The sequence below is a fragment of the Mytilus edulis genome, chromosome 12 (assembly GCF_963676685.1).
Source record: "Mytilus edulis chromosome 12, xbMytEdul2.2, whole genome shotgun sequence".
NCBI lineage: Eukaryota > Metazoa > Mollusca > Bivalvia > Mytilida > Mytilidae > Mytilus > Mytilus edulis.
Genome location: NC_092355.1, coordinates 29,082,836 through 29,110,406, shown reverse-complemented (window position 1 = coordinate 29,110,406; position 27,571 = coordinate 29,082,836). Strand labels below are relative to the sequence as shown.

At 33.6% G+C, this 27,571-nt stretch overlaps 2 protein-coding genes and 1 pseudogene across 2 annotated transcripts; all 3 read right to left on the bottom strand.

The window, feature by feature from the left end:
• Positions 1–1,524: 1,524 nt before the first annotated feature.
• Positions 1,525–27,571, bottom strand: LOC139499468 (uncharacterized). The gene is made up of 8 exons (XM_071288148.1): positions 27,473–27,571; positions 24,163–24,230; positions 23,400–23,516; positions 20,956–21,083; positions 19,069–19,156; positions 9,810–9,923; positions 9,047–9,171; positions 1,525–1,588 (listed from the first exon to the last, which is right to left on the bottom strand). Exons 2-8 carry the CDS (start codon positions 24,224–24,226, stop codon positions 1,574–1,576), a joined length of 651 nt encoding a protein of 216 aa, XP_071144249.1. The 5' UTR covers positions 24,227–24,230; positions 27,473–27,571; the 3' UTR covers positions 1,525–1,573.
• Positions 11,622–12,599, bottom strand: LOC139498206 (uncharacterized). Its single transcript, XM_071286560.1, has one exon. It carries the CDS (start codon positions 12,283–12,285, stop codon positions 11,746–11,748), a length of 540 nt encoding a protein of 179 aa, XP_071142661.1. The 5' UTR covers positions 12,286–12,599; the 3' UTR covers positions 11,622–11,745.
• Positions 12,640–15,836, bottom strand: LOC139498205 (uncharacterized; annotated as a pseudogene).

The following is a 27,571-nucleotide window of genomic DNA, read 5'->3' as shown; positions in this document are numbered from 1 at the left end:
GCTTGAAGAGGTCATTAAACGATTTCCTACGTATCTTGTCAGTCGTCTTAACTATGAAAATCATGCTTTTAATGTTATCAAGTATTTATTTTTTTCATGATTTTAAACTTAATTTTGAACATCGAACCGACTGCTAGCAGCAGGTTAGATATATCAAATATCGAATATCGAATAACGAACCGGCTGCTAACTTTACATCATAATTGCAAGTCACAAGTTTTAAAAATAAGCCATTAAAGGTAAAATTTCGGTCTTCCCAGCCACGAATTAAACCTAACAGCAAAGTATAACAATGTATAAAAGGCCCAAAAAATGACAAATGTATAACTATATAAACGAGAAAACCAACAGTTTAATCCATATAAAGTCGAGAACGAGAAAGCACTTATAAACCACATCAACAATCGACAACCACTTAACACAATGTAAATACCATACCTATTTGATAAAAGACACAATTCTAGCTGTCTGTTCTTTTGTTTGTTGAACTATTCCAACAGCTCGCATGTATGAACTATTTGTCTTATAAGTTTCTATTTTCATTTTCCATAAGTGTTTTGCCTATAAAGAAGCTTTATGAACCAAGTGGTTTGTTTTAGTTTATTTTTGTAATGATTGCAATTGAAAGCATTGCAATTGCAATCATGGCTTAATTTCTCCTTTTAGAATATTAGTGTAAACATTGATTACGAATATATGCTATCGTCGCGGTCACAATTCTTTAATTTTCTCCTCGATTAAGGTGGTACATATTTGTAACACTAAGGGTAGATAACTATGTAAAATCAGCTGAACGTTTAATTGATAAAGATATATTAAGCTTCTCGATGATCAAAACTAGGGTTTGTCAAGCTGCTACATATCAAATGATTTTTTTTCTCCAGAAAGTGTGTGGTTCGCTGGTTGATATTTCGTCCCCGGGGGTATCATCAGCTCAGTAGGTAGCACTTCAGTGTTGACGATAATATCACTTATTTGGTCATTTTTATAATTTCATATTAACAAGAGTTTGACCTTTTCAAAATACTAAGGATTTGTTTCAGCCTAGGCATACATGACATAGATAACCTCTGCGGTATTTGGCATAACAATTTGGAAATTTGAGTCCTCAATGCTCTTCAACTTAGTACTTGTTTGGCTTTAAAACTTTTTTAATCTAAACGTCACTGATGAGTCTGATGTAGACGAAACGCGCGTCTATCGTATAAAATCATAGGTTTGGTACCATTGATAAATATCAAGCTTTTCGGATTTTTATTCTTATTTCTGACAAAGTGTCAAATTAAAGTTGTTGCCAAATGTAATGAAAATTAAACGTGCCACACTAATTTAAGTCAAGCTTATTGATATCAAAACGATTTCGACGTACTATTAAAACACTCATAACTGCATCGCATGGCATGATCATACCAACCAATGCCATGGTGGAAAAGAAGCTGATACTCTCATAATTGATTCTTTTTGTTTTGTTCATTTTGCATTGATATATCCTTTCTATTTCATTTTTCAAAGAAAAGAAAAATCTGCTTGAATGATTTTATTTCATCAAGTACTGCAATGGCATGCATCCTCTCTATGGACAAACTCTCTGAAAAACACAATACTATAAATAAACAGACACATACAAATAACTACTATCTGATTAAAATGGAGATCACATGATATATATTTGTACAGGTTAGAAAATGTTTGTCAACAAGTGATTATGTGCGCTATTGCTCACCCCCGCCTGCAACAAACATACGTCAAACAGGAAGTTGTTAAGTGATGAAACGCACACCACAGTATAACTGACTTATAATAACCCTGAAACCAAATACCAGAAATCATTGTATTGCAATTCCTAAGAATAGCGTGATTACAATTTTCAATTTGTCTACCATGAGTAAAGTGTTACAAGTGCTCGTCGTCTGGCGTAAATATAAAATTTTAATCCTGATATCTATTATGAGTTTATTGGTAAACAGGAAGTTGTTGAGGGATGAATCTTAAAACCAATCACACGATATAACTGACTTATATAAACCATGAAACCAAATTGTAGAAATCCTAGTATTGTAGTTCCTGAGAAAGATATATATTGGACGGACGGACTGACGGATGGATGGATGGTCGGACGAACAGACAGAGATGAATCAGTAGACTCCCATTTAGTTTTAAGCATGGGTTTGATTATAAGGAACATAACTAAAAGTATCTGGTTCTCTTGTTTGCTGGTTCAGTGAACAAATGAAAATGAGTTCAATTTGTTCGCCTTTCACTATCAAGAAATTTTATTGGTTCACGTCAATTCACCCACATATATATTTTGATTTGAAATTTTCTAAAAAAAAGAAACATACCATAACAAAAGATTGCAAGTAGAGAAGCACCTTTTGCTTCCATATGAGATAATAAATGGAATCGAGTATAATATATTTGATTGTATCCAATATTATCAATTTAAAATACCAGAGATCACAATAAGCAATCTTCAATGCAGCGTTAAATTCCCATCAATACATGTTTGCATAGTTATCTCCCCTTATATGGCTCATTTGAAAAAAATGATTTTCAAAACCAAAAAAATAGATATTTTTAAAATATTTTAAATAATACAATAAATTAACAAGTGTTCTTGATATAAAGAAACCTTCTTAACCATTAAATTGCAAATCTATCTCCAAATTTGCAGATTTGGCCAAATAACTAGACCGATTTTGTACTATGATCGTACAATCCAAGATGGCAGTATACCACGTATCTTCCTTAAAATACCAGAGATGACAATAAGCAATCTTCAATGCAGCGATAAACTCCCATCAGTACATTTTTGCAAAGTAAAAAGTTAAATTGAACAGCCTTTTGCTTCAAAATTTTGTCAAAGATAACGGGAAAACTGATGGTCAATTGTTAGTTTAAGATAATCAAACTTGACGATATGTCAGTAAATTTATAATCATAAGAATGTCAAAACTTAAATTGAACAGCCTTATTGCTTCAATATTTTCTCAGAGAAAACGGGAAAACTGATAGTCAACTGTTAGTTTAAATAGTCACGATATGTCAGTAAATATATAATAAAAAGAGTGATATTTATCAAATTGTTAATTTTCTAAACAATGTTACCAAAATGTTTATTATATTTACTTCTATTGCGTATCGTGGTGGCCGAACGGCTTAAATAGGTTCATCTTAACCAGGGGTTTCGGCAATTACCACTTGCATCATTTGTACTTCATCATGTTCATGTTGTCAATATTTTATATTGTTTATTTGTCATTGCGTAAATCACTGTATGTGCTCCAGTTTTTGGAGTTTTTATACAGGATAGTGTTGGAACCCGTGTTACTTTCCCCTCTTTTCTGAGTGACGAAAACTGCTCGGCAGGTCGGGGCCATAACTACATTGAGGCAAATGAGGCAAATGCCTCATGTTTGAAATTAAATAAAAATGAAACAAAATATTATCTTCATATCAAATTGTTTTCACGGAAAGTGTCTTGCAAGAAGCAAGTTCTCTTCACTCTCTTATGACATCATGTCGCCCCTGCAGGTTTTTTGTGATCAATGTTTCTATTTTACTTTTAGTTTTTAGAGTTGAAAGTCTATTGTTTGTACTTTTTTGTCTCGGGTTTATCTTTTGTTCATTTTTTCCCCTTCTGTATGACTATAGTCTGAGTGATGATTTTCATTTGTAAACGTGTGGTTTTGCAATGCTGCCTGTCCACCGATGTCCAGACATGCGAGAAAGAATATACGATGATACTGGACACAGAAAAAAATGTCCGTTTCTGCATGGAGAATTGAACTTGATATCAAAGAATACAAAACTGGCTTGAAGATACAATTGTCTAGATAGCTGACATGATTTGAATTAAAGTAAGACCACCAATTTCCCAGTATCAAATCATCTATAAAAAAATATCAATCAAGCTCTGATCAAGTTATCAGAACTTCTTGGGACTTGATCGGCCCACAGACCCCTCGCCAAATTTTTTTGCCTCGCTCCGCTCCTCCGCTCGGCAATATATTTTGCCTCACTATTAAAATATGCTAGTTACGGCCCTGTAGGACGTGTGCACAACTGCAAGGCAAATTCAGCGGACACGTTGTCCAAAGGAATAATTCCTTATTAACTACAGCGTGAGTTATCTTTAAAACATTACAATGCTGTCTTTACATCAGAGATGACTGTTTTAATATATTTTACTATATGTTATAAAGAAACTATGAACATTTAAGCGTTCAAACTGTTCGTATTTGCTGTTACACAATTTAACTCAGACAGAAACCGACGTGTGCAAGAATATTCATCTATTTATTATTATATAGAACATTAACAGCTTTACATATCTGAAAACTGTTGTTCCGTATTTTTACATGTTTTAATGGACTTTAATTAATTATCATTGAACACATTGTTAAATTGTATTTATATTTGTATTTTCAGAGTTTGACCATTAGGTTTGGTAGTTAAATAAATGTCAGCTCCTGGCTGTTTTATCTTTACATAAACCCAGTCATCTTGGTTAAACTCGCTGGTCCGGCCAGTACAGTGAAAAAGCTACAACTTGCCTGTTGTTTTTCTTGGATATTGTACGCCACTCCACGACAGTCAGCCGACCCATAACGTAGTTTCAACGACAACGTATCCTGCTAGTAAATTGACGACCACCTATCTTTATATATCCAGAAAAGGAACAACGACGTAGCAACATTCATACCTATACACTGGCAGTGGACTACATAACTTGTGTGTACTAGGCAGTAACCCAACAACGTTGAGTCATAATGGATCCCATTCACGTGGAACAGCAAGACGAGGTTCAACTCCCATAGGGAGATGTTTCTAAAGAACTATTAGAAAATGCATCTAATACAACACAGTTAGATGATAATCCCGAGTCCAAGCGAATGCTTGATCTCACTGAAAAAGGACATGAAGCATTCACAGAAAAACATGACAAGTTCTGTGAGGAACTAGAGGTCCTTCGGTCAGATTTAGAATTGCAGTAATTAGAAATGACCACTCCTATTAACGAGCTCCAACAAATGCTTACGGCAGAGGACAAAATATTACAAGCCTGTACTCATTACCGCAAGCGCACATATGATTACCTGAACTTTTTAAAGACGACCAGAACGTCTTAAGAACATAGACACATATGTAATCAATCCCAAGAAATTTGACTGTCTAGAATAGACCTGGCTATGGAAACCCTACGCGAGCATCGCCTCGCACTAACAAAGGCTAAATTTACCAAAACAAGAACATCTATGGTTAAGCAAAACTTCTCATAGCGGAAGTTCAAATGCCTCCGATATGTCAAGCCTTGCACTGAGGAAGCGTACCAATGCAGAAACTGCTAAGTCAAAAAAAGCCTTTACTGAAAATCATGCATTGATCATTAAACAGGGGGCATTATAATAGGAACAGGCTTTGTTCAGACAAACTGAAATAAAAGCCGAAATGGAGCAACAAGCCATTCAAGCAGAACAAGAAGCTTTACGTAAAAAAGTTCAAACGGAACAAGTAGCCATACGTAAAGCAGTTCAAATGAAAGAAGAGGCTGCACAAAGAAAAGTTCAAATGCAACAAGAGTCTGCGTTCCTGTAAACTCAAATGGAACAGGAGGCAGCACAAAGGAAAGCTCAACTAGAACGAGAGGCCATACGCAGAAAAGCTCAACTAGAACAAGAGGCAGCACGAGTAAGTCGGAAAAAGGTTGAACTAAAGGCCAATTTGAACTTCCTCAAAGCACAGAGTGAGGCTGAAGCCGCAGAAGACGCGGCTCGTATCCTGAAATACGATGGCAGCTAAGCATTTAGCAATCTTTCTGACGAAACAGAGGACCTACTCCAGCGTGTTCAAGATTTCGTCAATAAAAATTATGTACCACGTGCTGTACAGGAAGTAACATGACCTCAAAAGATAAAATGAATTCCTGTTAAGGTTGAGGTGAATCATGAAGCACCAGCGTTCGTGCCATCTGTGGCACTGAACTTGCCGTCACAGACATCTGCTGTCTTGCCTTCTGATACTAAGTCACCGGAAGTTATAATAATCCCAGATTTGGGAAAAGTTACCGGCATACAACAACTAAGCCTTTCAGTTGAGTTCCCTGCTGTACACCAATAACAAGGCGTAATAGAAGAGTTCACCAGCAATAGTCAATCCAACGTCGGATATTTCTACTGAGTAAGGACTTGTTGTGTTCCCGGTAAACAAACTTTAACGACCGTACAGAATCCTTCCGTACATGGAAAGTAAGCTTTAAAAACGTCATAGACAAATTACAAGTTTCGAACTCGGAACAAAACCTACGGATTAAGTGGCTGAGGTCAGAGTCTGCCAAACCTGCCATGACAATTAGGGCATCAAACGTCAACAACTCAACAGGAAGCCTACAAAGGTTATGGCAGAGACTAGATGAGCGATATGGTGCTCCAGAAATGTTGGAGGCTTCTCTTACAAGCAAACTTGCTTATTTTCCTACGTTGATGAACAGAGATAGCGCACGTCTATATAACTTGTCTGATATTCTATCAGAAATAGAATATCACAAGGAAAGTCCAATGCTAGGATGTTTGCGTGCTTATTTCGACTCTTCGTCATGATAAATCCTATTGTGGAAAAATTACCATACGGACTCCGAGAAAAGAGGATAACAAGTGCTTCAAGATACAAGGCTTATATGAAGTTGCCTTTTCACTTTTCACAGAATTCTCTGTGTTCATCAGGAAAATTAACAAAATTAAGAACGATCATGGGTTCATTTTTGGGTCAAGAGTCACACCAAGTACAAAAGACGCTGCGCCAAAGTTCACACCTCACACATATTCTAACCTCTATGTGCATAAGCCAGCAATTGATCAGCAACCTGGAGACATCAGTGAACAACAAAGTCGTTGCATTTTACATAATACAAAGCATACATCAAACGAACACCGAGCGTTCCGTGCCAAATCAATCGAGGAACATAAGAAACTGTTGAGGTAATACAATATATGTTACAAATGTTGTGATTTGACTATGCACAGAAATCGTAATTGCAACGCAATTATCAGTTGCAATGAATTCGGAAGTTAGAACACATCACTGCATTACACACAAATGGAGTGGCCTACAGGTGCACCGCCTTCAACGCCTCCATCAGTCGACGGAGGGGAGCTTATTGATACACCCTACGTCTGGGAGCAACTTGAGTTAGCTGAAACCAAGCTAACCTCTGTTAGTTCAACTTGCAAATATATCTGCAAAGATGGCAACAGTAGTAAATCTTGTGCCAAGATAATTGTGAGTATCTTTCACGAAAATAATCAGGACAAAGTAATTCGCATGTATGCAATTATTGACGACCAAAGCAACCGTTCTCTCCCCGCTCCTGAATTCCTCAATACTAGATTCAATCTGCCTGAACGATCAGAACGAAATTGCTACACCTGAAGATATACTGCAATATCAACACTTGCAAGAACAGCAAAAAAATAGTCTATCGATTGATGGAAAATGTAAAATCCTAACTGTTCATTGGAAGAAACTTAATAGAGGCACATCACGTCCTTGTTCAATGCTAGGACCACCACGGGTAACATTTATGCAAAAGTTAAACATGGGTTTGATTATCGTTGGTGAAATACGCTCCGATAAGCAACATGTTCTCCCTGAACTTACTACAAAGGAAACAAATCCAACTTGCAGTGTTGTGAAACCACATACAAAGACATTACCTGAGTGTTACAACTGATTCGTTTGAACATTATCCCCGTTTACATGGGCAACCGAAAACGAAATCAGCGACTTCGATCGCCAGATTTTCAGAAATCAACATGTTCATTTCAGAAGCAACACCACAACAAGTGAACACCGACAAAAAAAAGTGTATACATCCGAAAACATTCATATCCCAAGTACAGCTTCAATTCGCCTTTGGATATGCAAGGACAAAAACAAAATAGAATGGACAATTCTGATTTAAGTCACAGAGAAAAGGAACATGGCATCGACTGGTCTACTGTATGCCGTAACCGTAACAGAAAGTGCCCGTTTTGCGAGATGTCCTCGTTGGATTGCATATCGATGTCGAAAGGAGATTCTTTCATCAGAACTACAGCCATGGAACTAGATTTTAAATTGGCACGATCTCGTCGGAAAGACCGCCTTGTCTAGGATAGAAGTGGTCAAATACCTAGGTCTTGTTGTATTACTTCTTAGTTCATATAAGTGGAACTTTGGACTGTCGTTATATATTAATTCTTTTTGTTTTAATGATTGAATAGTGATGTCAGATAGACCACAGACGCGGAGTGTCCTCTAACTCATTAATCATTTGTTCTTAATGTGATCAATGTTTATGTTTCATTACGTACATCACTGCAAGTTTTAGGATTTTTATACAGGACAGTGTAGGAACCTATGTTACTTTCCCCTCTCTTCTGAGTGACGAAAACAAACAGCTCAGAAGGCCGTGTGCACAACTGCATGGAACATTCAGAGGACACGTTGTCCAAAAGAACAATTCGTGGCAAACCACAGCGTGAGTTACTTTAAAAACATGCAAAGTATGTCTTTACATTAACGATGAACTGTTTTAATATATTTTCCTATGTTGTAAAGAAACTTTGATCATTTAACCGTTCAAACTGTTCGTATTTGCGATTACACAATTTAATTTAGACAGAACCCGACGTGTGCAAGAATATTCATCTATGTATTATAATTATAAAGAACATTAACAGCTTTATATATCTTTGAACTGTTTATCCGTATTTTTAATGGACTTAAATGATCATTGAACACATTGTAAAATGATTTATATTTGTATTTGCAGATTTTCACCATGGGATTGGTAGTGAAATTATAGTCATCCTGCTTAAACTTGCTGGTCTTGCCAGTACAAGTATCAATACTTTATTGACAAATAAATCATTATATAGTAGTATCGAATTGTAACCTGTCTGTGACATGTATTATATTTTTTTCATGATGTTGTTGAAGTTATATATAAATACTTAAATGGAACATTAATTTTTCAAATTAAAAGCTAAACCAAGGGTTAATTTACCAGTTTGTACTCGCATATGTAGTATCCAGCGGTAGAGCTACAGGGTACAATTTCCCAATACCAGGAAGCACCGCCGACGGTATGTAATTTCACAGCACAGGACGAATGTGGGTCAACAGTAGAGGCTGAAATAAATAACCGAATATTTATTTCGTATTTCGTATTAAATAACACAATAGGAACTATTTCTATTCTGATTGTTTTTGATTGTATTAGAAAATACATTAAAAAAAAAAATAAAGAAAAAGATCGTTTTAAACCTGTTAGTCGAACACAAACTGGATTGCATGTTGTTCGGAGTAATCGAAAGCTCCGTGCTGAGACAGCACTTTGACCTATAATGGTTTAATTTTTTTTGCAAATTGTGACTTGGCTTGAGTTTGAGTTTGACTAAAAGAAAGGAACAGTAAATGAAACACAACATATAAAAACAAGCGGTGATATTAGGTGCTCTGGAATGGTAAGAAGATGCTGCCCAACAGGAGGCACATGTCGGGTTTTAAATTGTACACATCCGAAGTTCAGTCTTTTTCGGAAGGTCACAATCCAAAAATAATTTTTATGTTTTTATTCTTTTATCTTGCTGTGGACTGAATTTAAAAGTTTTGATCATTATTACATGTATTAGTCTATTTGTTTTTATACACATATATTGTTTGATACCATATACTGTCCTGTAGATGACGCTTCTTTTTTGTGTTGTTTATTTGCTGTCTCATCGACGTATGGTGTATATGCTTTTGCTAATTATCATAAAATTTACCTTCACCAAATGGGAGATTATTTAATGAAAATGGACTATTGTCTCCGGCAAATAAATAGTTCCCATCATAATCTATATCATTTGCTCCGGTCCACACATCCAAAACATTGCCTGCTGTAAAAAGAATTAAATGTTAATGAGCTTCATTGACAATCAGTAGAATTAAACTTAGGTATGAACATAAATAACGACTTTGATAAAAATTTTATAAAAGTCCGCCTCTCTGTCTCAAAATAATAAGCTTTTTAAAAGTTTGATTTTAATTAATAGAATATGAATGTAAAAACTCAAATGTAGAGAAAAAAAACCAAGAAGGGTCCATGTGCTTGTTTTCTAGATACAGGCTATCAAAATTATGGCGGAAAATGATTCTTTGTGGTCTTTTCATTCATTTACATTGGTCTCATTTTTCTTTGAAAAAAAATAAGAAATAAATAACAAGGATTTTCTTGGATTTAAAAATACTGGCTTTAAACTACATGTAATGCAACTATGAAAAGAAAAGTAGTGGTAAGTGGGGAAATTTTATTAATGGCACTTCATGGATAAAACCAGGGAGTTCCGAAAATCTGGCATAATTTCAAAAACAAGAGAAGCGAATATCTTAAAACTTGATAAACTAAATAAGTAATCAGTGAAACTAATGGAAAACATTCATATTCCTGACTAGAAACAATATCAATCAATTTTGTTGAAATTTATAAAAATGACCACATTATTGATATAAATGTCAACACTGAAGTGTTGACTACTGGGTTGGTGATACCCTCGGGGACGAAACGTCCAACAACGATGGCATCGACCCAGTGGTGTAAATATTTATCAAAGGTACCAGGATTATAATTTAGTACGCCAGATGTGAAAGCGGATTATTGCATATTTTATTGGGGCTGCCTTACAGTATATGGTGTTGCAATAGGATGTTCAGATAGGTATAGGGTATCGACAATTAAATAACATTCACGAGAAAACAGTAATATATCGTGTGGACCGATCGCACCTATCAATATATTGTTAATACTTAGCAAACAAGAATTAATCTACAGATGTATATTATTTTCTTAACTGTGTCTATTATGACTTACATATGAATACAGTGAATCAATGAACATGTCAACTATAAAAAATGCCTTATGTTCTAATTCGCCAAGCTTAACCGAACATAAATTATTTAGTCAATAAAACTCAACACATGTATACAATAGGAATGAGCTCTCCTTGTGAGTAGCACACTTATACTTTATTATTTTTTTTTTTTTTTTTCAAATATCAAAATCATTTCATATATATTCATATTTCAATAGTCAATAATTAAACGTCCATCTGCATCAAATTGCTCATCCAAGCAAATCACACAATTTTCGCAATACACAAAACACCGTATCGGGACTCCATCCCACTAAAAATCAAAATCAACAACAATCTACAAAACACAATAAATATAATTATTATTATTACAAATTATCTTGTCACATCATTAAACTGTCTAACTCAAATCTATCAAAATGGGTGGGGTGGGTGGGGGATATGTATAACGAAACGGAAGGTATGCTACTCGGTAAAGGCAGAACGTCGAATAACTGGTTATAAAAATATCTTATATTTATAATGAGATTCTGCACGAGAATCACGATCCTACCCTCGTACAAACGGGTAGAATACCTGCATTGCGACATACAATAACCAATCAAATCATACAATAACAAGCCAGGTATGCAACCATGTGCTCATCAACACGTGTTTAACGTAAACAAACACAGACATGTGCTTCCGATACTATTAATAAATATATTTATGTTCTAATTCGCCAAGCTTAACCGAACATAAATTATTTAGTCAATAAAACTCAACACATGTATACAATAGGAATGAGCTCTCCTTGTGAGTAGCACACTTTCGAAATGACAAAGTAGATAAGAAAAAACGGGTATGAAAATTACAAGCCAAGATTCTTAGTAACGAGTAGTTTTTCAGAAATGTTTTCACGCACATATCCGTCTTTTGCTGTATCTGAAGACCATCTACCGTGTTTCTTAAATATTCTATCTTGAATACCAGCAGCCGCCGCAGCTGTTGCTCCACCTGCTCTTAAACTATGCAAACCAAATTTTGATTTGTCTAATCCCAAAGATTCTAAAGCCTCTAACAGTACTTCTCTGGCTCTTGTATAAGACAAAGGCGCATGACCCCTTAGCACGTACGTGTTAGTCTTTTTACGATATACAACTGATCTAAATATGAATTCTATAGAATCGTGTTTAATGTTCGCTTGGTTCAAGTATGTCTCTAACATTTGGACTGGACAGGTAACCGAATATGTTTTGGAAATAAAAACATGAGTTCCTGCTCTTTGTTGGTCCGTTTTGCTTTTTTCGATAAATAAAGACATATATAATGAATGAAATGAAACATCTGACCTTTTTAAATTAACTAATTCTGAAAATCTTAAAAATCCGGCATAGCTAACGAGACACATACATGCTATTCTTCTATGGTTTAAAGTACTATTTGTATTGCCATATTTCAAAACCAGTTGATTAAGAATATGAGGAGTTATTGGTTCCTTCTTATTTACAATGTGATGACCGATTGACCTTTGTGTACCTTCTTTTACGGAAGTACAAAGAAAAGAATCACAAGGATTTACATATCCGGCTAATTTGTGTGTCCATTGAATGGCATAATATGCTTCATCTATCTTTGCAGAAGAATTATAATTTTTTTTTCGTAAGTGAATCAAATATAATGAGACATTATAATCTGATGCCGGTAAAGGCTTTATATTAAATAAATTACACCATTTACAAAAGCTATTAAATGCATACCTGTATTTCTTTCTAGTATTGTCAGCTCTAGAATTTAAACAATAATCTGGAAGACATTTTGCAAGATTGCTAAGAGCTTCATTCTGTGGTATTTTATCTTTAGACCAACGACCAGTACTAAAAACATCTGCAAAACGTATAAATAAAATAAACAAATAATAATATTATAAAACTTTTTTTTTTTTTTTCTTTTTTTAATATCTCATATACATCGTACTATTCACTAGACCTTGCTATATCAACATACATAGCCGTGTCAGAACCAAATTTGCAATACAATGCAAATTTCACATATTGTAAACATTTAACAATATGTACAAATAAACTCGAACATCATTAAGTCGCTTTCATCTTAATTGCCAGTATATCAGACTTAAAATGCTTGGTACCAAAAATGGAGTTTTTATTCTGTCCTTGAATAAATATATTTTGACCTGATGAAAAATCAAGAACTTCTATAACGTAAGGTTGAAATTCCAATCTTCTATTAAAAATCAAAGACCAAAATGCCGATGATGGCCATTTTGGAACGATCAATGTTCCCTCAGCTCTACAGAGAATGAGGTGTTTAATGCTTTTAGCCACTAAACTTATCGGAGGAACCATCCAATTATTTTCCATTGTCCAATTTTGAGCGAAAGCGTCAATAGCAGTGCTTCCTGGATTCCAAAATTTGGAGTTGAACCTTTTCAGTTTTGTATTATGAAAATTAGCAAATCTATCGATTGTGTAAGGACCCCAAATTTCATTCATGAAAGTAAAAAACTGAAACGAGGTTTGCCAGTCATCAATATCAACCATTTTAGATATGAAATCAGCTTTGAAATTTTCACACCGAGGTATCCAAGTAGGACACAACGTGATACCCGACCTTGTACATATTCTAAAAATATCATAAGCTAAATGTTGTAAATGCAACTTTGTACTGCCTTTATTGATTATATTTACACAATTTTGGTTGTCTGTATGCCATTTAACTATTTTACATTTCAGATCGGGTTCAAACGAATTCAACGATAACTGAATAGCCCTGAGTACACGCCAAGTGGAACTCAATTTTTTCTCATTTTCATTCAACATACAATGAAAAATCTTTTCATTTGATTCAACAGTATATGCACCTAAAGCTACATTACTTGCATCTGAATATATCATAATTCTCGGTAAAGAATCATTCAATAAACGTTTCTCATTAAGATCCAACAAGTTTTCCTGCCAAAATTTCAATTCAGCTAATACACATTTTTCATATACTAAATATAGTTTTGAATCCCACGTTTTTCTGTTTTCTATCGCGAAATATATATGCCTCGTCATTAAATTTGTGACATTACCCATAACTGGTGACATAGATATAATTCTTCCGGCAAATTGAGCCAGCATACGTGCGTTCAAATTTGAAAATGATTTTAGTATAATATCAAGAGAATCTTAAGTGTCTTTAATTCTGCGCTCTGGCACCTTTAAAGTAAAATCTTTTGAATCCCAAATCAATCCTAACCATTCTAAACACTGAACTGGTTCAAAAATTGATTTTTCTTCATTGACAATAAATCCAGCCAGTTTAAGTGATGACTTTACAAATTCAGAAGTATCTTTACAATTTTTATAACCTTCATCCATGCCTAATCCATCGTCAAGATAAAGAACAATATTAACACCATTTTCTCGCCAATACTTTACCATTGGTCTCAAACATTTAGTGAATATATAGGGGGCGCTACTTAAACCAAAAGCTAATACAGAAAAACAGTAAAACTTGTTATTCCAGGAAAAACCTAAATATGTTTGTTGTTCTTTACAGATGTCCAAATGAAAATATCCTGATTTTAAATCAAACTTAATTAGAAAATGATCTTTTTGGAAGAATTCCATTGCAATTTTCCAATCTTCAAATTTTACCTTGTTTTTCAAAACATAGAAATTCCATTCACTTAAATCTAAAATCAAACGCTTTTTACCAGTCTTTTGTGTAGCAACACTGAGAGGATTAACGACAAATGGTTGAAATGGTACTTCTAGAATACAACCATTGCTAATTAGCTCAGTTACCGCTTCATTTACAAACAAACTATTTTTTAAAGCAGATTTATTATTCCGAAATTTCATTGGAGGGGGTTGTTTCATAAATGGAATTATATAACCCTTTTCAATGGTGTCCAACACAAATTTGTTGGCCCCAATGTGTTTCCAAAACTCTATATGTTTAAATAAGCTTGATTTTACTCCTTTAGCGATTTTTGAAAAATCTATATTATCAAAATATTTAACATGTTGAAAGAGAACATTAATATGACCAAATAGCATTAAATTGTCAACAAAAGTAATATACTCATCTTGTATCTTTTCACTTTGACAAGTTTCCAAAGGTTGGTTTGTTTGCAGCTTTTGGGCAGTTCCTCTTGAAGTGGCCAGTTTGATGACACTCGTAACAGGTGTCGTATGGGGTCGCTTCGCGGCGACGGAACCTCGGAAAGGGCTGCTGAGTAGCGTTGTAAGGCTGATAGTAACTGTTACTATTATCAGTAGAGTTGGCAGGTCTAGAAACGGTGGCGGACGGTTTTGAGTACGGTTTTCCACGGGTTTTCTTTTCTTTGATGGTCTTGAGGGCCCTGCTTTCTGCTTGCCGTAAACGTTTTTTCATCTTCTGAGTCTGATGCCAGGTCATCACTTTCGTATTCTCTGACTGTGGACCAGCCTGCTGGCGACTTGTCGGCAATTCGAATCAATTTATTCCTCCTGTTGATTTTAAGAATAAGGCCCGATATCAAATTGGTGCTAACGGAATCTTCCGCGGAAGTACGCTTCTGAAGTTTTTGCAATTCGGAAACAATATCTGAGTTGAAGGAATATTGAATCTGATTCCCTTCCCCCTTAAGCTTAACGGACACCTCCTTCTTGAGCTTCTTAGCTAGGGAGTCGTTCCCGGAGACTAACTCGTTCTTCAGAGAAGAAATCTTACTATCAAAATAAGAAGTAAAAAGTTCAAAAGTTTGATCACTTATCTGTGGTACAGAACTAGACTTGGCACCTGAATGTACTGGTGGCTCCTGCAAAAGCAATGTGTCCTCGTCGTCTGAGTGGTTTTCGGTCATTATGTGTATAACGAAACGGAAGGTATGCTACTCGGTAAAGGCAGAACGTCGATTAACTGGTTATAAAAATATCTTATATTTATAATGAGATTCTGCACGAGAATCACGATCCTACCCTCGTACAAACGGGTAGAATACCTGCATTGCGACATACAATAACCAATCAAATCATACAATAACAAGCCAGGTATGCAACCATGTGCTAATCAACACGTGTTTAACGTAAACAAACACAGACATGTGCTTCCGATACTATTAATAAATATATTGGTATTTAGTTTGTGAGATTTATTCTATGGGAGGTACTATCAATATATCTAACTGATTCTTCCAATTCTGGCCAATGACCCTTTTAGGATTCCAATTCCTCAGATGAATGCCATGCTATCATTGATGTTAAAGCTCAATGAAGAATTGACCCAATTTCATGGATGGCTTTGTGAACAAAAGTATTGCTTAAATAAAACTCATTTTTTCAAATGTATGTTGACAAATCATAATCGTTAAAAGTTTATTTTGCCAACTTAAGAGTACCATTTCTTCATTCCTTTGACTTATTTTTCTTAGCGCTCTCGTGAGAATCAAACATACTTCATTAAAATTATGTACTGTTGATGGATAAATGAACCGAGGAAGCAACTTGAATGTTAAGAATTTTGTTTATTCATAATGACATAAAAATGTTTGTCTTTATACAGGTTATTCCTTTCGACGAAAGCTTTTACATAATTAATAAATTTGTATCCACATTTCAATTGTATATATCTTGCAATAGTGCATTGAATACTTGTTGAATTGAATTTTATTTTTTGGCTAGAATTATGTAAAGTATTGAATTGAAGTAATGCTCCATCTATTGGTTCAAATGTCACTCAATATAAAGGAATTAAACATTACAAATTTTTATCATTTACCTCATTACTATTTTTTGTTTCGATATCGGAATCGGTTTTGGTTTCGGTATCGGCTTATGGTGAACATGTCAACTTTTATGCTTTCACTTTTCTTACTTTTTTACATTAGCCAGAGGTAGAGGGATAGGGTTGATATCTCATAAACATGTTTAACCCCGCCGCATTTTTGCGCCTGTCCCAAGTCTGAAGCCTCTTGCCTTTGCAAGTCTTGTATATTGTTTATCTTAGTTTCTTGTGTATAATATGGAGCTTAGTATGGCGTTCATAATCACTGAAATCGTATATATATATTTGTTTAGGGACCAGCTGAAGGACGCCTCCGGGTTCGGGAATTTTTCGCTGCAATGAAGATCTATTGGTGACATTCTGTTGTTGTCTGTTCTATGGTCGGGTTGGTGTCTATTTGACTCATTCACCATTTCCGTTCTCAATTTTATACTACGTCTGGTATCTATTATGATGCGTAATCTTTTGTGTGAAAGATTTTAAAAAAGTTTTGCGGTATGGAATTTGGTTTTAAAAATATGGAACATATATATATATATAGTAGCATGGGTTCGAATCCCAGCGAGGGAAGAACCAAAAATTTGCGAAAGCAAATTTACAGATCTAACATTGTTGGGTTGATGTTTAGACGAGTTGTATATACATTATGTACACAGCCATGTATCACCATCATTGATGGCGATCCGATGGATACATCTGTTGTAGGGTTGTCACTGACTCAGACGTACTTATGAATATAATTATTTTCTGTGACTGTATCTTACATTAATTTGTAGGATCCTTTACTATAGATAATTTAGCTGATCTGTAACAATAACATCTTCATGCCTTATATATCATGTACTGTAGTAAGCCGCTAGATTAAAACTGACGTGGAAAGGTAACACATGCCCACCGAAAGCTCTTTTTTTGAGAGCCCAGGTGGTCGTGTGGTCTAGCGGGACGGCTGCAGTGCAGGCGATTTGGTGTCACGATATCACAGTAGCATGGGTTCGAATCCCGACGAGGGAAGAACCAAAAATTTGCGAAAGCAAATTTACAGATCTAACATTGTTGGGTTGATGTTTAGACGAGTTGTATATACATTATATACACAGCCATGTATCACCATCATTGATGGCGATCCGATGAATACATCTGTTGTAGGGTTGTCACTAATTCAGACGTACTTATGAATATAATTATTTTCTGTGACTGTATCTTACATTAATTTGTAGGATCCTTTACTATAGATAATTTAGCTGATCTGTAACAATAACATCTTCATGCCTTATATATCATGTACTGTAGTACGCCGCTAGATTAAAACTGACGTGGAAAGGTAACACATGCCCACCGAAAGCTCTTTTTTTGAGAGCCCAGGTGGTCGTGTGGTCTAGCGGGACGGCTGCAGTGCAGGCGATTTGGTGTCACGATATCCTAGTAGCATGGGTTCGAATCCCGGCGAGGGAAGAACCAAAAATTTGCGAAAGCAAATTTACAGATCTAACATTGTTGGGTTGATGTTTAGACGAGTTGTATATATATAACTCGTCTAAACATCAACCCAACAATGTTAGATCTGTAAATATATATATATATATATATATATATATATATACAGTAGCATGGGTTCGAATCCCGTCGAGGGAAGAACAAAAAATTTGCGAAAGCAAATTTACAGATCTAACATTGTTGGGTTGATGTTTAGACGAGTTGTATATATATATATATATAAGTACGTCTGAGTCAGTGATACATGGCTGTGTACATAAACATATAAAATGAGATTCATTGACTGATTTACAAACATTTTCCTCAAATCGAATTCGTACCTCAGAAATAGTACTTGTTCATGACAATAACCTTTATTTTACATGATTTCCAAAATGTTTAATACAGACGAGCGACACATGCTTCTAAGAGCATCCAACAGCTTGAATAACCTGTGAAAAGTAAACTTAAAAAAAAATGAACTCCGAGGAAAAATTTTAAACAAAAGGATCCTTCCAAATGGCAGATTTTCGTATATTAATAATGGTGGATTTAACCTTGTTTTTAACTAGTGTATCCTTTAATTGGTATGTCAGTCGCATCAAATTTCATTAAGTTGACAACGATGTGTTAACAAAACCAACAGACAAAATAGGCGAATGAAGGTTAAAATCATAATTGTAAGAAAAAGACACCATATAAAAGATTGAGACCAAGTTTGGAAAATTTTGCCTAGTAGTTAAATAAAAAGCAGATCATCCAATTGTAGTCTTACAATAGTTACCAAACCGATTAAATTCGTTGTCACATATTTTTGTAATACGTAATAACGGATTAAATGGTTTGACACGAACTTTATGAATTTGTTATCACATTTTTTGTTTTTATAATTCATGATTACTGGAAAACCTCATCTTAAACAAATAATGATATATTCTCAACTTACGACTATTAAGTTCAATCAAGACAGCTTTGGCTTCTTGTTCAGTGTTCGGTCTCCACATGTAGGCACCATCTGTCTGGGCACAAATGGCCTAAAATTAAGTAAGATGATATTCATATCATGTTTACATCCGTTCATTTTCGTGGGTACAGGTAAACCACGAAATTAAATCTTCAACGAATGAAAATTAATTTTCTATAAATTTGTATATAGATATAAGATGAGGTATGTGTGCCAATTAGACAACTCTCCATCCATGTCACAATTCATAAAAGTTAACCATTACAGGTCAAACTGCGGTCTTCAGCACGGAGCATTGGCCTACTCCTAACAGCAATCTTTAAAGGGTTTAAAGGGCCCCAAACATTTTCTAGTGTAAAACTATTTAAACATGAAAACCAACGGTCAAATTATAAAAAAAATCGAGAAACGAGAAACATTTATAAACAGAATCAACACAAGACAACTACTGAACATCAGATTCCTTCCTGCCAACAATTGCAGCTGATTTACACGTTTTTATGGTATCACACCTTTATTCTTATCTGAACCAATAGTGTATCATCACAACATAGACAGGCACACTATAAAATATCAATTGAAAAGGCTTTGCTAAATTAAAGGAGTAGTAACACAAATGAACAAACACAGAACGAATAAATTTGATTGATGATAGTATGAAAATACAAAATTAACAATAATAAGGGATAAATAATAAATTTGCACACTGGGGTCAATAAAGAATAAAACTAAAAATGGGTGCTCGATAATTCTTCGTTATCTTCATGAACAGGTGCCAGAGGTGTGATGTGTATACAGTATGAAATTAGAAAGGAAATCAAAATATCGATGTTTATAGTATGAATTTATAGTAATTCCAAACACTTATAGACATATAGACCAGATATATGTATGCTAACTCCAGCAAAACCACGAAATTAAGTAACCACGGACGTGAGTAAAAGTCTTCGCAGATATAGTCATGTAAAGAAAGCCTTTAACAGTAAACTTTCCCTTAAACTTGTAGGTTGACATTTTGAAGCTACTTATTTTCTTTGCTCTTGCTTGACCGGTTTTCAGGATATTTTACTACAGAGAAGGTAACATGTCGAAAATATTAATTTCCGGAGTCAAAAGTCGGTAATATGAAAAAGGGTCTATAAGGAGTCAAAATTACGCCAAAGACCATTCAGTTATTTTGTTGTACTGTTTTAGTTCTATTATCAAAATACCATTGTTGATTTAGATACAGTTTTGTCCAAATATTTCGGCTTCATTCAACACTACTTTAAACGTCACATGGTATTCATATATAAATAAAATCTTCTGCAACAAAATTAATCAGACTTTCATCAAAGTACTGTATATATCAAATACAGATACAACGCCAATGACATATTTATGAACACTGTAGAAAAACTTTTTGAAAGTCAACATTTTTCGTATGTTAAACCAGATTGTCCTTTATTACTCTTATAAGTCAGGGACTAAGAATTATAGGAAATCTTAAGAAATTACTTAAGTCAGAAGAAATTACTTAAGTCATAAGAAATTACTTAAGTCATAAGAAATTACTTAAGTCATAAGAAATTACTTAAGTCATAAGAAATTACTTAAGTCAGGGGTTAGGAATTATAGGAAATCAAAGGACATTACTTCATTCAGGGATTAAAAATTATAGGAAATTATAGGAAATTACTAAAGTCAGGGATTACGAATTCTGAAATGTCACTTGATAAAAACATCAAACATATACCGTTATTGTAATCTTATATTAAAACTATAGTTTGCTTACAGATTAAGTAATGTATTGTAGATGGTGTGTGATTCTTGTTTGCTTTCGAAGTAACAGACACGTTCTTGCAAATGGGGATTCATTAACATACTCACACGAGCGGTATCCCAGGAAGCCGCTGTTTTACCATTAGACATGGAATAACAATTAGCACTACTTGTTTGGTTTGATAATAGCTTGAACCCGATTGGGCAAGTTTCAGGAACACACGGCGCTTTTAATACTAAAACAAATCATTGCAATTTTATCAACAATAGCAATTAAAACATAAAAAGATAAAGCGATGGCGTAATTACACTAACGTTATAAAAGAATCATCATGTTTAAATTTTACAGAACTTCATTAAAGAAATAAACGGTACCAATCGTATGCACCAGATGCACATTTCGACAAACAATGTCTCGTCAGCTGGAGGCCAAAATATTAACAAAATAAAAACATGAACAGCTTTCAACCAAAAAGAACACAAACAATAATTTTAACCGTTTTTAATGTTTGTGTACAAAAAAAATCGTTTATTGCAAAGTTAGAAACAATGTTTTAAGCTTTTTTCTTAAAAGATATTCAATATAAGAATTAAAAATAAAACCTCATTACAATACGGATACAAATCTAACTGCATTACATGCGAATTACAACAATTAATACATTATGACATCTAAAACTTTTACTGAAATTTAAGTGACAAATTACATAAGCTTATAATTAGATTATACAGAAAAATGCAAGTTCTATGTGATAAACTAAAAGAAGTTTATAAAAAATTTGTCTTCTTAACAAAAAAAAATCACAAAAAAAAAAACGGAACTGCGAGGAAAATTCTAAAGCGAAATTCAAATGGCCAAATCAAATGCTCAAACATATCAAACGATTGATTACAACTGTCGTATTCCTGACTTGGTAAGGTAATGACGTTTATACATGTGTCCTTTACACAATACATTCCATTAGTATTTTATGAATAATCTACTGTAATACTGGTGGAGTGAGTGCCTACTTTCAAATTGTTTATTTTAGCAATGAGCAGATGAGATATCCAGTATCCTATGATAAATCATAAAACATAAACAAAAATCATTTAATGGTACATAAAAACATATTTTTCAGTTAATTATTTTTATCAAGAGTAAAACGAAATTGTAAATTTGCATTGGGTTGTCTCTGGATTATGTTAGTTTTTTTTTATTACAGACAGTTGATGTCAGTATGGTCATCTCACGATAAGGGTCAAGAATAATTACTGGTATGATTGTTTATTGATATCTAATTGAGCAATTAGGATAAGGTGCATGTTATGTTTTCACATGTGTTTAGATAAGCCAGCATTCTCGCAATTGCACTGAATGCTAGCAGACGCCATTTTTTTTTAAAGAAAAGCGAAGATGTTTAATTCCACCACCTATTTCCTTAATTCTTTATCGTATTTATATCTGTAGGTTGTTTTTTTTCAAATTATTTTTTTCTAATGTCATATGATGATGATTTCAATCTTTTATAGTACAATATTTGTTTACTTATATATTTTGTTTTGTTTGTTGAGGGTGAAAGTATTTATTTCCTACCATGACAAATTATTGTCATTTATTCATGTTTGGTTTATTACATAATTGTTCATAACATTCAGCTGTATTATGTTTTTATGGATTCTGAATAAATGACATTTATCGCAAACCTTGTATTAGATATTGTGCATGTGAACTATAATCCTTGAAGTGTATCCGTCATACGTCATCCGTTTAAAAGGAAAAATGAAAACAAAAAAAGGTGGACAAAAATACACTTTACATACCATTTTTTCACATCAAATAAAAGGAAACTATAGGTGGTGCAAACTGATTGCTTTTATAAAATTTATACTTACATTATCAAAAGATATAAGAGAGAACTCGCGTTGATCAATAAACCTATGTTAAAAACATTTCTTCTAACGTCAGACGTTTCTTTTTTTAACTATGATAATTGTTTTAATTGCAAGTAAGTTGACACATTCCTTTATTGAATATTATGAAAATAATTGCAAAATAAACACATGTTAACACATAAATGTGCTTCCCAAGTGTGTATTATGCAGACGAAAAGTCAAAACAGAAGTTAAAAACAGAAAAAAAAATCTGAAAACTGTAACATAAAGAATTCTTCATGGACAATATGGCAGCTTAAAATACTTTGTATAGTTGCGTTGTCTTTGACTGCAAAATTGCAAATGTGGTATTGTAAGTATAAACATGTCACATTTAGATGTTCTGTCTATGTTGTGGTATTGTAAGTATAAACATGTCACATTTAGATGTTCTGTCTATGTTGTGGTATTGTAAGTATAAACATGTCACATTTAGATCTTCTGTCTATGTTAGTTGTACAAAAGAACATCATCAACGATGTTGAGCACAAATTATTTCAGTAAAGGGAATGAGAAGCTGTTCTATGTTTTTTTTTTCTCTAAAAAAATAACTATCTTTGTCTATAAATTTCATTAGCATTTTTTTCGATGTGATCAACAGTGACTAAAACTATTAATTGATGTATTTGTCTACTTACATTTGCAACATGGTCGTCCACTGCAGCATTTTCCGTTATACGTCCATTCAGGTCCGAACGTCTCATTACATGACACATTTTTTTCCCCACATTTACCATTGGAGGCGAGGCATTTTTCTGAAAGAGCATTATAGTAGAGTACTCCGATACAATATATAATGTTTTCCTTTGATATTTATAGATTATCGTTGATCATTTCAACGAGATTGATTTTCTCGCTTTAACCGGGACGGCGAAAGCGAGAAAGTCTGTTTATCGCTATTTTACCTATGATGACGTTGTCAATGTTATGTCAATTTCGTTAGCAAAGCCACGTTCCTCCTAAGTTTCTAGCGATAATTTACCATCTCAAGCGAGTAGCTAAGTTACTAAGTTTGCTCGAGATGCTCGTAGATCTGCTTAAAAAGTTTTAAAGTTAGTTCTTCTTAAATGCAGATTTTGTTATTATTGTTCTTATGTTAACTAAGAGAGTAGCATTGAATAGTTTTGTACAGTTTCGTAGCTCGACAAAAGTACTGATATTATCGTTGTAAACTGAAGGCATCTACCCTTAATTTACTATAAAAACAAACGGTAGGTAGCTGTGTTAACTTGATTGAATATCTGTAACATAAAAAGGTTCAAACGATGCCTGTATCTTTTGACTCTCGAAAGAAGAACTTTTGATCACATTGATATGACCGTACCTTTTTATATTATGAGAGCGTCTAGCAGCTTAATCTTTAATCTTTACTACAGTGTTTTAAACATATAGGATACTTACTGCCGCCCTTTGACACACCAATTGTGCAAAAAATGAAAACAATCAAACAACACCACTTCATCATAATTCTGAAATGAGATCTCATCTGTATCAATTTATATTCCATGTTATTTTGAAATAAACTAATTATCGATACAGGATTGAAATTTTAATATATATACGCCAGACGCCAGAGTTTTGTCTACAAATATGGATTTATTTAGAAAAAAATGTAACCCAGAAGTAAGCACAGTGAGCCTGTATGCATTAAATATTATAATTTGATCGCTTATTTCAAGTTCCAAAAACATGTAACAGTTTTCAAACCATAGTCCCTACTTACCAATAGAAGGGTTTATATGATTTATAAAAGTACTGTCAGGTTGTAAACATTAAAGAGGTTTAAAGTTTTGCTTTCAAAGTATCTTGATAACGAGCATTACTTATCAACATCACTGTAATTCACTTTACATGTGTTAAAAACGAAATGAGTAATCGGACTGTCAACAATAAAAAAAAAAATGTGGAATTATTCGTGTTTTGTTTTCTGTGATTTTCTATTTTGAATGTCATTGTTGCTTATACATGTAAGTATTACAAAACTTTGAATTTTCGAAAAACTAAATATTTTTTTTATCCTAGGAATAGATTACCTTAGCCGTATGTGGCACAACGTTTATGAATTTTGATCTCTGAATGCTCTTCAACTTTGTACTTGTTTGCCTTTACTACTATTTTGATATGAGCGTCACTTACGAGTCTTATGAAGACCAAACGCGCGTATGGCGTACTGAATTATAATCCTGGTACCTTTGATAACTATTTACAGTCTTATCTATGAAAAACGTGTTTTAAATTCACCATTTTGTTTTCAGTCAAGTTTAAGGATAAGAAATCATCCGAAAATTTACAAATTTGGTATGACTTATTATTAGATAAAACTTAATTACTTGTTATTTATAATGAAATATCAAGAAAAGTATGTGTTGTGCAAAATTAACATATAATACTTCTTGTTCTGTAACGGAAATGTACCATGATCCGAATAAAGCTTGACAATGAACTAACTAATTCAGAATATATATTTGTTACGAGCTGTACTGAAACGATTTTTCATTGCTAACAAAGTTTATATGTTTAGTCTGTTCGGTGTTCTAATGTCTGTTTGTCATTTCAACCTCTTTTTAATTTTGAAATTAGTATTTTAGGGATTTTTTAAAATCCTATCCGCCTTTCAATATAGTTTTTTGTTTTGTTTGATTTGAATCAGAATAGTCTATTGTGTCTTTAAGAATTAACATATATTATGGATTTTAAATATGTATGTGGCATTCTCAAGTCAGGAGCCTGTAAATCAGTGGTTGTCGTTTGTGTATGTGTTATATTTGTTTTTCGTTCATTTTTTAATATACAGTTGGGTGCAGACCAAGCATTACATAAAGTAAACGCAAGTTAACGCGGAGTGCACATATTTCGTTAGTTGACTTTAAATTTAGCGTTTACTAGTAAACGCCCGTTTACTTCATTTACGTTAACGCGGTCAAAATGGGAATTTATAATGTCTACTCGATTAAACGCGCGTTTACTCTGTGTCTGTTTAGTCAGTAGTAAACGACCATTTACTTCAGATTTCACTAGTTTAATTTTACATGCACGTAAAAGTAAACGGGCGTTTACTACAGATTTTTTAATTGTATTTTTACATGCACTTGAGAGTAAACGCGCGTTTACTTTTCGCGTTAACTAATTGTGTATATTATAAAATAATTGTCGGATGCATATGTACATTTATTTACGTTGTTGAAATGACTTAATATTTTACGTATATGTGTTTTGAACCTTAACAATCAAAAATACTTTTTATTAGAAATATAAACATTTATTAATTGCAAAAAAAGTCAGTTCCAAAAACTTTCAACAGCGGATTTTCTATTTTTCTGTTCAAAATTTACATGTACAAATATCGACTCACAATTAAACTGGCATATTTAAAAAAAAAAAAAAAATTCAATAAATTAATTAAAGAAGTGTCATTTCATTAAATGCAATCGTCAATATGTTGATCGAAAATGGACAGATGGATATTTTGATGTACCTTATCATGTGATATATTAGGTCAGTGTATCAAGGATACGAGTACAATCTACGTTAACGCGCGTTTGCTACAAACAGTAACATGAAATGCTTGGTCTGCACCCAACTGTTTAAATAAGGTCGTTAGTTTTCTTGTTTGAACTGTTTTACTCTTTCATGTCGGTGCCTTTTATAGCTGACTATGCGGTATGGCCTTGATCGTTGTTGAAGGCCCTACGGTGACCTAAAGTTGTTAATTAATGTGTCATTTTGGGCTCTTGTGGACAGTTGTCTCATTAGCAATCATACCACATTATTTTTTTTTATATATTTGGGCTCTTGTGGACAGTTGTCTTATTAGCAATCATACTACATTTTCTTTTTATATATTCAAACAGCCGCAGAACACATTGAAATTTCAGAAAGTAATGCATCTACCTAACGGGTACATGTATTAAAATATTAGAGAGAGTATAAAAGGGTGGCATTCGAAAAAAAGACATAAATATCTCAAAACCAGCCACTACAACGGTAAAAAAAAATAAAAAATTGTCAGGTAAAAACATTACATTGAAATTTAACGGCTAGGCAACTTTTGGTAAATTGTTAAAGTAAAGTAATATTTTATCTTTCAATTAAACTTTACTTAGATATAGGAAGATATGGTGTGAGTGCCAATTGCACATTTGATGTTTAGATGAGATGAAAGTTATCTAATTAAATACTCTGTTACATTGAAACTTGTTTAAACCGAACCTCTTTGGGACTTAGGATTTTGTTCGGTTTTGGCCGATGTTAGGTTTAAGTAGATTCTCAACGCATACAGTTGGTATGACGGTTTTTAAAAACAAACTTTGTTTATACAGGTTTTCGGTTTATACAGGATTCGGTTAAGCCAGGTTTCACTATATGTTACATATTTATAGATTATCGTTGAGCATCTCAACGAGATTGATTTCCTCGCTTGAGCTGGTACAGCGAAAGTGAGAAAAGCAATCGAGTTGAGATGACCAATGATAATCTGTTTATCGCTATTTTACCTATGACGACGTTGTCAATTTCATCTCAATTTCGTTAGCAACGCAACGTGGCCTCCTTAGTTTCTAACGATAATTTTTCCATCTCAAGCAAGAAGCATGATATGAAATTTATCACAAAAAACATCAAAAGAAAAATGCACAAAATAGCGATAATAAATTGTATTGGACAAATTAAAACAACAAGAATATCGTTTGTAAGAAAATAATTGAAAACTTACCAATATGTGGAATAGCAGAGCCGTAGATAGAAAGATGATTTTTGAAATATAGTTGCTTCTTAAATAGTAAGTAAAATACACGTACAAACTCAATGTTCT

Excerpts from the sequence above, each read along its gene's own strand:
- LOC139498206 (XM_071286560.1), bottom strand. The coding sequence starts at position 12,285 with ATGTGTCTCGTTAGCTATGCCGGATTTTTAAGATTTTCAGAATTAGTT.
- LOC139499468 (XM_071288148.1), bottom strand. The coding sequence starts at position 24,226 with ATGATGAAGTGGTGTTGTTTGATTGTTTTCATTTTTTGCACAATTGGT. Across the intron at positions 21,084-23,399 it reads TGGACGACCATGTTGCAAAT|TATTAAAAGCGCCGTGTGTT; the intron begins GTAAGTAGACAA and ends GATTTGTTTTAG. Across the intron at positions 9,172-9,809 it reads TAATCTCCCATTTGGTGAAG|CCTCTACTGTTGACCCACAT; the intron begins GTAAATTTTATG and ends TATTTATTTCAG.